The sequence below is a fragment of the Pristis pectinata genome, chromosome 35 (genome assembly GCF_009764475.1).
Source record: "Pristis pectinata isolate sPriPec2 chromosome 35, sPriPec2.1.pri, whole genome shotgun sequence".
Classification (NCBI taxonomy): Eukaryota; Metazoa; Chordata; class Chondrichthyes; order Rhinopristiformes; family Pristidae; genus Pristis; species Pristis pectinata.
The window spans coordinates 15,463,624-15,473,623 of record NC_067439.1 but is presented as its reverse complement, the minus strand read 5'-3'; the positions used below and the strand labels follow the sequence as shown (position 1 = coordinate 15,473,623).

The following is a 10,000-nucleotide window of genomic DNA, read 5'->3' as shown; positions in this document are numbered from 1 at the left end:
CTGGATGGTGGTGAGGGAGGAGGTGTAGGGACACGTGTTACCCTCCTGTGGTTGCAGGGGGAAGTGTTGGGGTGGGGATGTGGAGAGATGAGTGGGCCAGGGAGTCGCTGAGAGAGTGATCCCCGCAGAAGGTGGAAAGGCGGGGAGAGGGGAACATGTGGCTGGTGGTGAGATGTGGTCACAGTGGGCAGAAATGACAATGTGCCGGACAGGACAGGAGGAAATTGCCCATTGGAAGTGCCCTCTGGACATCAGTAAATGTTTCCCAGATCACGGGCAATTCCAGTGCTCACTGTTGTAACGTGGTCGAGCAAGGTGTCACAGCCAGCAGTGGAATTAGTAATGAGACGGGCGGCATGGCGGTACAGCGGGTAGTGCTGCTGCCCCGTGGCTCCGGAGACCCCCGTTCAATCCTGACTTCGGGCGCTGCCTGTGTGGAGTTTGCATGTTCTCCTTCTGACCCCCTTCTGACGTCCCAACAACATAGGGGTCGGTGGGTAAGTTGGTAGCTGTGAGTTGGCCCTAGTGTGTGGGTGAGTGGTGGGATCTGGGGGGGGAGTTGTTGGGAATGTGGGGAGAATAAACAATGGCATTGGTGGGAGATAAGTGTAGATGGTTGTTGCTGATGGGCTGAAGGGCCTGGCTCTGTGCTCCAAACCTCTGTGACTGTGCAGTGCCTTGTCTGAAGGAGAGGGGGAGGTGGAGGGTACCTTCAGGGCCTGGTGTTGAAGTGGGTGACGACATGCCGCCAACAGTAAACCAGAGACGGGCAGGAGTACGGTCGAGGGAACGTGGGCGGTCCGTACGGTTGGAACAGGTGATTGTGTTTGAAGGAATGGCAGTAAGGGATGAACGTGCTTGGTGTAAGGGGGAAAGGAGCAACACTCCCCAGCGGGGAATGGAGGTTCCTCAGGTTGCACGGTGGTGGATGCCCCTCTGACTGGTGCCCCAGACATCTGGCATCAGCTTGGAACCGGCCTGCGATCCCCAGTGGCACACAGCCTCTCCAAACCTCTGCTCACTTACCGGCACACACCCGGCAACCCACCACACCCTGCCGTGCAATCGGTCAGACAGACAGAGCCGCAGACGATCTGCCTTCGTCGCTGTGGGGGGTTATCTCAGCAAACTTTCGCAGACAAAGTTCTACCCCGACACTTTTTGCACAGTGGGATGTGATCCAGTAAAGGCTGTCTGAAAACTCTGGTCCAGGGGTAATTTTCAAAAGGAAGTCGTATATGTAATTACAGAGAAATACTTGTGGGGAGAGTGTGGGTGCGACCAGTTCAAGAATTCTTTGAAAGAGCCAGTGCAGTCTCAGTGGGCAAAATGGCCTCCTTTCTGTGCTCTAAGGTTCTGCAAAACTGCAGGGAGACCTCATCCCATCCTACTTGTAACCTCAGAAAACAGTTGAGCGCTGTGGTATGCAAATATCTCGGCTCAGATTGGATCTTATCTGACCTGATGGACTGAATAATATTTTCCTGCCTCTTATTAACCTTTTCCTGTCTGACAGTGACTTATAAAATCTATTGTCGCTATGTTAAATAATGCCCAGGTTTGCAGGAAGGTGGGGCAATTCTGAAAGGTCTGTTTGGAAAATGTTTACGTTTTTGGCATTGCTTTATTATTGTCACTTGTACCGGGGTACAATGACAAACTTGTCTTGCACACCGTTCGTACAGATCAATTCATTACACAGTGCATTTTAACTCGAGTGCCCCCAGTCAGTCTGGGAGCTCAGCCCTGTGAAATGCAGGTGTGTGTCGGGCATATCGCAGTCGGAGCACTGTCTGCTCTGAACGTAAAGCCCCTGGTCTGAGAGCCCCTCCTGAGGCCTAAGTGTGAAGCCCCGGGAGGTACTCGAGTGCCGTCCTGTCACAGTGTCTCCTGTTGAAGATCCCTCACTTTACAGGGTCAGAGACTTCCCTGCTGCTAGTATCTCTCCCTCCCTCAATCAACATTGAGGACCCACGTTTACGGTGTTGCTGTTAGTGGGATCTTGCCATGCGCAACCCAGCTGCTTTGCTTTCCGTGTTACTGGACGAGACATTGAGGTCTTCAGCTTCTGGAGACCTTGACTCCGTACTGTTTATGTGTCCCAGAGCAATGACAGTCTCCCTGTGTTGGTGAGAAAGTCCTGACTCAGTGTGGGACATGGTTCTGCCGAGAACTGCCTGTGGTTCAGTTGCCCCACGTCTCACAGTCAGAGCTTTCTGCTAGTGACTCACTTAACCACCTGCTCGGTCCCTGTCGCTGATTGCACAGGAGACACTGATGATCCCTGTCACAGAGCAAGAACTGGGGTGCTAGTTGATGGAGATGTGCTGATTGTGGTCTGGCTCTGTTTACTGAAACATCAAGTCCTGGTGTCACTGATAGCACCTTACTTTCAGCTCAGGATCTCTCACTGACACCTCACACAGCAAACTAGTATTTCTGAAACCGTCTTCACACCACTGCGGCCAGTGGAGACCTCTTTGAAGTCTCCACTGCTGCAACGTGGCAGGTGCCATCTGCACAGCAAGGTCCCATTAACAGCCGTGTTAGTGAGTTAACAGTCAGCTCAGAGTTAAATATGGCAAGAGTCGCAGGGGGAGCTCACTGCTTTCCTTTGAGCCCTACCTGAGGGAACATCAGAGGCAGGAATAGGCCACGGTGTACCACGGTGTACCATGGTGTACCACGGTGTACCACCATCCTGCTCCACCATCCAATGTCTGTGACTGATCGGACCTCAGCCTCAACTCCTCTCTCCCTCAGGGCAGACGGGAGCTCATTGTCTCCCGGTCCTTCCCAGTGGATAGTGGACAGAGGCTGAGCGAGCTGGGGTTTTTCTCTTAGGAGCGACGGAGGATGAGAGGAAACTTGACGGAGGTGTACGAGGTGATGAGAGGCATAGACAGAGTGGACAGCCAGCATCTTTTCACCAGGGGGGTAATGACCAATAGTGGAGGTCACCCGTTTAAGGTGCATGGAGGAAAGTTCAGGGGAGATGTCAGAGGTAGGTTTTTTTACACAGGGTGACTGGGGGTGGTGGTCAAGGCTGATACAATAGGGTCATTTAAGAGGCTATTAGATAAGCATGTGGACGAAAGAAAAATAGAGGGTTCTAGGAGGTGAAGTAGAGAGGGGGGTAGATAGAACGTGGAGAAGGTTTATATTGGTCAGCACAACGTGGTGGGTGGAAGGGCCTGTACCGTACTGTTCTGTGTTCTGTATACCAGACCCATAGCCAGAGGCCCAGATCACTGAACAGCCGGCGTGGATTCTAATCCCACCTGGAGGACTTGTGAGTTTGAACTCCAGGAATTAAGTAAATCTGGGACTAAAAAACTGTTGTAAAACAGGGATGGTCCCACCATATCCATGCTGACCATACTATACTACACTAATCCCATTTACCAGCACTTGGTCCGTAAGGGACAATCCTCGGACTTGGAAGGGAAACCTTCAGTTCATGATCTGCCTCTGCACCTTCTCCTCCCTGGTGGCAGGTTGTGGGTGATGGAGTAGCCTGGACGTGTATGTACTCACCCTGCTTCCCCATCCACAAATCGCCCCGCCTGGTTACAGTTTACTCATTGCAGTGGTGAAATTTTCAATTCAGCCCCAGCCTCGTGGACCCGGCACGGACTGGTTGGGCCGAACAGCCTGTATCCATGCTGTATTGCTCTATGACTCAGCAGCTTACTGAGGGAGACAACACAGGAGCTCCCCCTTCCCTGGGGCAGCAGAATTCCCCACCCCCCCAACAGCCTGAGTGGCCCCTTGTCCTGGACCCTTCCCCCTGCCCTCCCCACCAACACCCACCCGAGCAGGGTTTGGGGCGATCTCTGTGGTCGGGGCAGGGTGAGAGGGTGGGCACAGGGGAGGGGATGTCTGTGGGTGAGAAGGGGGAGTGGGGAGGGATGGGTGTGTGGCTGGAGGGAAGGCTGAGGGTTTGGTGGCTTTGGTCAGAGTGCAGAGTCAATGCTGGCAGTCACCTGCCTGGTGGGAGCGGGGCAGAAGCAGCAACTTAGCTCTTGATGTGGCTTTGCAGCCCGTTCTCCTGCCTTCACAAGGTAGGCTGTTATCTCTCCATCTCCCTCTCTCTCCACCGTCACCTCGTCTCCCTTCTCTGTCCGTCTCCTCCCCGCCTCGCGCTGTCGTTGACCCGACGCTGTAGCTGCCTGCGTTTCCTGCTGTCCGCTGCCCTGCTCATTCACGGCGCAAGTGCTGACTGTTTCACCGTGCCGACGTGTAACCGTCCCTGGACGCAGTCAGGGTTGGTGTCTCCCTGGCCATCCGATCAGACCTGGTCTTCGGACCATCAAGGTCGGGGGTACAGGAGGGAGTTGCTGCCATTGTTGGTCACCATCCCCTGCTGCTGTTTGTCAGATAACAGCACGTATCGCTGCGAACCCTCGTTCTTTATTGACAGAATTTGGTTCCCAACATCCCCCGTCCTCTCCCCAAGATGCTGATTCCCCAAGACCAGAACAGTGACTCAGGCCGCAGTCACTCTCCCCGGAGGTCTTGACGCCGGGCTGGGACGGTTCGTTCTGTCTGCTACAGCCCAACCCAACCATCACGTCTCATAAAACATAGGAAACCTACAGCACAATACAGGCCCTTCGGCCCACAAAGCTGTTCCGAACATGTCCCTACCTCAGAAATTACTAGGCTTACCCATAGCCCTCTATTTTTCTCAGCTCCATGTACCTATTCAAAAGTCTCTTAAAAGACCCTATCGTATCCGCCTCCACCACCGTTGCCGGCAGCCCATTCCACACACTCACCACTCTCTGAGTAAAAAACTTACCCCTGACATCTCCTCTATATCTACTCCCCAGCACCTTAAACCTATGTCCTCTTGTGGTAACCATTTCAGCCCTGGAAAAAGCCTCAATGCCTCTCATCATCTTATACACCTCTATCAGGTCCCCCCATCATCGTCGCTCCAAGGAGAAAAGGCCAAGTTCACTCAACCTGTTTCCATAAGGGATGCTCCCCAATCCAGGCAACATCCTTGTAAATCTCCTCTGCACCCTTTCTATGGCTTCCATATCATGTCCGGGTGCTAGTGTGGCCCTTCTTCCTGTGGCTCAATGGGTAGCCCTCGTGCCTCTGGGTCAGAAAGTTATGGGTTCAAACCTCACCCCAGGACAATCCAGGCAGCCCTTCCTCTCACAGTGTGGAGACGGCAGGTGACACTGAGGGTCAGACGGCTCACTCACCACCACAGGAGGAGGAGAGTGTGGTTCCATAACCCTACACCCAAATCAGACTGTTTGTGGGACCTTCCTGTCAGCGGAGTTGGCTGCCTGGTTTCCATATTATGACGCCACCTATTCTTCGAGAACTGATGGATGTATTGGTATTGGTTTATTATTGTCACTTGTACCGAGGTACAGTGAAAAGCTTGTCTTACAAACTGAACATACAGGTCAATTCATTACACAGTGCAGTTACATTGAGTCAGTACAGAGTGCATTGATGTAGTGCAGGTAAAAACAATAACAGTGTCACAGCTATAGAGAAAGTGCAGTGCAATAAGGTGCCAGGTCACAACAAAGTAGATTGTGAGGTCATAGTCCATCTCATTGTATAAGGGAACCGTTCAATAGTCTTATCACAGTGCGGTAGAAGCTGTCGTTAAGCCTGGTGGTACGTGCCCTCAGGCTCCTGTATCTTCTACCTGATGGGAGAGGAGAGAGAATGTCCCGGGTGGGTGGGGTCTTTGATTATAAACGCTGACCGCTGAGAGGGAGCGAGGTTAATTGACGCCAGAGTGTAGACTGACAGTGCTGGGTTCCGGTGCTGAATAAACAGACACAGAGTGCTGCTCAATATAAAGGTGGTGGCCCAGGGTTCGACGGGCTGACGAATGCACCATTGGACATCGGTCAAATGTCCTTGCTTAAACTAACCCAAGCCTGTGAAAAGTGCACAGAAGCACAAGATCTTTATTTATTCGCAGCCTTGTAATCCCTGCTGCAGCTGTAAGTGGTGCCTGTACCATTCGTCCTGCAGTTACTCCTTGATGGGTTAATTCTGAAGGCATTGATGCTCCTTTTTGTGGCCTCTTGTGCCCTCTGCTGGACTGGATTGACGGTGCTGATCTCAGTGGAGCCACTCTGCACTGGGGCAGCGGTTTTATCTGCAGGGTTGTCATGCAGCCTGTTCAGCGGCAAGAAGAGACAAACTGCTCACTCTTTCCTTTGCCCAGCAATGCCATGAGGGGCATAGATAAGGGGCAGAGAGGTTGGGCAGGCTAGGACTTTATTCCTTCGAACTTTGGAGATTGAGGAGTGACCTTATGGACCTTATAAAATCATAGGGTGAATGCACTCTTTCTCTGGGTTGGGGAATCAAGAACCAGAGGGCACAGGTTTAAGGTGAGAGGGGAGAGATTTAATAGGAACCTGAGGGGCAACTTTTTACACAAAGGGTGGTATGTCTGTGGAATGAGCTGCCAGAGGAACTGGTTGAGGCAGGTACAATAACAACTTTTAAAAGACAGTCGGACAGGTACATGGATAGGAAAGGTTTAGAGGGATATGGGCCAAACGCTGGTAAATGGGACTGGCTTGGATGGGGCATCTTGGTCAGCATGGACCAGTTGGGCTGAAGGGCCTGATTTATGACTGTTGAAGCAGTTGAAAAGCAATGTAGCTAATTGAAGGGAAAAAAAAAGATGGACAAAAGGATTCAGGAGCAGCAGGGAAAACCCCAAAAAACGCAGATGCTGAAAATCTGAAATAAAACCCGAGAGTGCTGGTCAGGCAGCATCTGTGCAGCGAGAAACAGTTAAAGCCCCTTGGGGTCAATAATGCCCAATAAGGACAACTTTGTTCCAGAATCAAATGGTGGTTACAGAAGGAAAAGAGAAGGGGTAAACACCACTAAGTTTTCAGGTTCTGCTCAGGGAGATCCCATGAATTCTTCAAACAAGTGGACCCGGCGGCAGGATGTTTCCTCCCCACACATCACCAACGGGACCCAAGCAGCGGGTCCTGGCTAATCCTGGGGTTGGGCTTCCCGACGTCACAAGGGTCACCACACGTCAGAAGAAACGTTTACTTCTCCGCGGGCGATGGGTTTGCCGGCGAGGCGTCACTCGTTCCTCGTGCTGGGTGATGGGGTCACGTGAAGGCCGGATGGAGTGGGGAGGGCAGCTAATTCACAGGTGGAGCTTGCACGTTCTGTCCGTGACTTTGAGGATGCTCTGGTTTCCTCTCATGTCCCAAAGACCTGCGGCTGGGTTAGCCTGTAGACTACCCCTTGTTGCAAGTAAATGGCATGCGAAAAGGAGCGAGGTTAGAGGGAAATACGGAGGGGGGGTCAATGGGACTGATGGGACAGCTGTGTCAGGAGCCCGCGTGTGCCCGATGGGATATCAGGAAATGTGTGGCAGTCCGACCTTTGCAACCGACAGCTTCCATTCATTTGACATCTTGGTTGCAGCAAGAAGTGATGCACAGGACTGTTATGCAGCAGAATCAGACGGGAACCGTTGGTCGAGGAGCTCAGCTGGAAGGAGCTCCCATGAGGGAGTAGAGACCGGTTGAAGGGAGAGTCGGAGTGACAGAGCTTAGGGCCGAGACAGCTGCCAACGGCAGGGCGAAGGAGCTGGGAACACACAAGAGGTCAGGGCCGGAGGAGCTCACAGCTCTGGGGTGCTTAGAGTGGTAGGGGTTGGCCGTGGAGGGATCTGAACTCCTGTGTGAGAACTTTAAACCGAATCCATTCTACTGTTTGGCAGCAGGGTGATCCCCATCCCCAACCCCAGCCCAGATGGCCTGGGTAAACCCCTTATCCTGGACTCTTCCCCCACCCATCCCCAGAGAAACAGGCCTCTCTATCCACCCGAGCAGGGTTTAGGGAGATCTCTGTGGTCGGGGCTGGGTGAGAGGGCGGGGAGGAGGGATTAGTTCAGTTAGGTGTTTAATTGCTAGTTTAATTAGTTCACCACATTTTCATGGACCAGAGGGCCTGTTCCTGTGCTCTGCTCTTCTATGTACTGCAGAGAGGTATGAATTCACAGGCTCTGTACCACAACAGCCTGTCTGTGACACACCATTCACATTGTGTGGGAATAGCAAAAAACTGCAGATGTTGGAAATCTGAAATAAAACCAGAAAATGCTGGAAAAACTCAGCAGGTCAGACAGCACCTGTGGAGAGAGAATGTTTTGGGTTGAAAACTCTTGTAATAAAGGGTCTTCAACCTAAAACGTTAACTTTGTTTCTCTCTCCACAGATGCTGCCTGACCTGCTGGATGTTCCCTGCAGCTTGTGGGCTTATTTAACATTGTGTGGGATATCTTTGCTCTGATGAGAAACTTTAGAACTTCGGTTGGTTCCAATCTCACCATCTCTCAGCATTGGACAACATGTTTGCAATGAACTGATTCCTGGCAAGAAGAGTTGCTTTATCAGAAGAGGTTGAGCCGGTTGGGGCTGAGGAGATCTTATTGACATATGAAAGAATCTGAGGGGATTGACTGGGTGGTCACTGAGATGTTCATCCCTGTTCTGTTTCTGCAGTTAAAGGAAGGCATTTCAGAATTACAGGATCCCGTTTCGGAGATGAGGAGGAATCTCCTCTCTCAGAAGACTGTGAGCCTTTGAAATTCTCTCCCCCAGTGAGCTATCATTGAAGGACGAGACAGTGAGGATTTGGGGTTAAGGGCCAAGATGGGAGCAGCCATGATTTTATTGCCTGGCGGAGAGTGGCCTCCCCCGCTCACGTTCTAACATTCTGAGGAGCTGAGCCTCTTTCTTCATTGCCCCTCCCGCAGGCAGTGACACTGAGGTGTTCATGTACCCCCACATCGACAGCGCTGAGCACAGTCACAACGGCAAAGACCATGCCATCATGATGTTGAGCCACTTGGACCAGATGGTGCCAGTCCAGAGGAGGCCAGCCATGACAGACGGGTCCACACAGACTGAGCCGCTCCTTCCGGACCCGGACTCTGCTGCCGGGGCACCTGCGCTCGCAAAATCCACCTCTAACTCCTCCACGTGGCGGCATTTTGAATACAAGGATCTGGAGATTCACCACCAGACGCGGACACTGTGCAAGGCTGAGGAGGTGAGGTGGAAGGGTGGGTGTGCCCCTGATCCTGCAGAGAACCAGCCCGGCACGTCCTGTTGGAGTGCCCACGTCACGGGCTGCACTGTTGGATGTCCAGCTGCCCAGGCTGGTTCCACGGTCCCAGAGAGGAGGGGTTGGGAGGGCGTGAGGGACATTGCAGTGAGAGCCAGCCATTTCACCATTGAGGCAGAACCAGATCCGGGCAGGTGATCCCAGGGTCTGCCCGTTGTCCTGTTCCTGCAGAGAGTTCAGGTTTGTGTCAGGGGGTGAATAAAGCTTTGCGGGAACCAGTTTTTTTTTAAGGTTTATTCATATTTCGGGATCTGGGCATCATGGGCAAGGCCGACACTTACTGCTCATCCCTCACCCCACCACTGAGGAGGGGAGAGGTAAGCCACCCTCTACAACTGCTGCACTCCCTCTGGGGAAGGTGCTCCTATGGTTGGGGAGGAAGTTCCAGAATTTAGACCCAGGGATAATGAAGGAGTCTTTCCAATCAGGAATGGCGGTGGTGTTCCAGTGTTCTTCCTGATGTTAGCGGTCATGTGTCCGGGAGGTGGTGTCGGACTAACCTGGGTGCGTAAGGGCAGTTAGTTTATAGATGACGCACACTGCAGCCACTGTGGACTGGTGGTGGAGGGAGGGGGTGTTTAGGGTGGTAGTCGGGGTGACACTGTCAAAGAATGCCAATCTAGTTCATTTATCAAGCACCTCACATTGATGGGACAGCCAATCAGGGAAAGGGATCAAAAACACGATGACGTTGGAGGAACTCAGCAGGCCAGGTAGCATCCGTGGAGAAAAGCAGGCGGTCAACGTTTCGGGTCAGGACCCTTCTTCAGGACTGAAGATAGGAAAAGAGGGAAGGTCAATATATATGGGAGGGAAAAGCAGAGCAGTGATAGGTGGACAAAAG

The 10,000-nt window shown here is 52.5% G+C and overlaps 2 protein-coding genes across 6 annotated transcripts in view; one reads left to right on the top strand and one right to left on the bottom strand.

Moving 5' to 3' along the window:
• The window catches only part of LOC127586454 (protein FAM98A-like), a 108,828-nt gene that overhangs the window by 65,976 nt on the left and 32,852 nt on the right, over nucleotides 1–10,000 (bottom strand). The gene's annotated exons all lie outside the window — the stretch shown is intronic.
• Nucleotides 1–10,000, top strand: part of rasgrp4 (RAS guanyl releasing protein 4) — a 223,122-nt gene that overhangs the window by 210,150 nt on the left and 2,972 nt on the right. For 3 of the 4 annotated variants that reach the window (XM_052044432.1, XM_052044431.1, XM_052044430.1), the window contains exon 16: nucleotides 8,786–9,081. The exons of the other annotated variant lie outside the window; for it this stretch is intronic. In XM_052044432.1, the coding sequence (XP_051900392.1) occupies nucleotides 8,786–9,081 (296 nt within the window). The remainder of the gene's footprint in view (nucleotides 1–8,785; nucleotides 9,082–10,000) is intronic. 4 annotated transcript variants of the gene reach the window in all.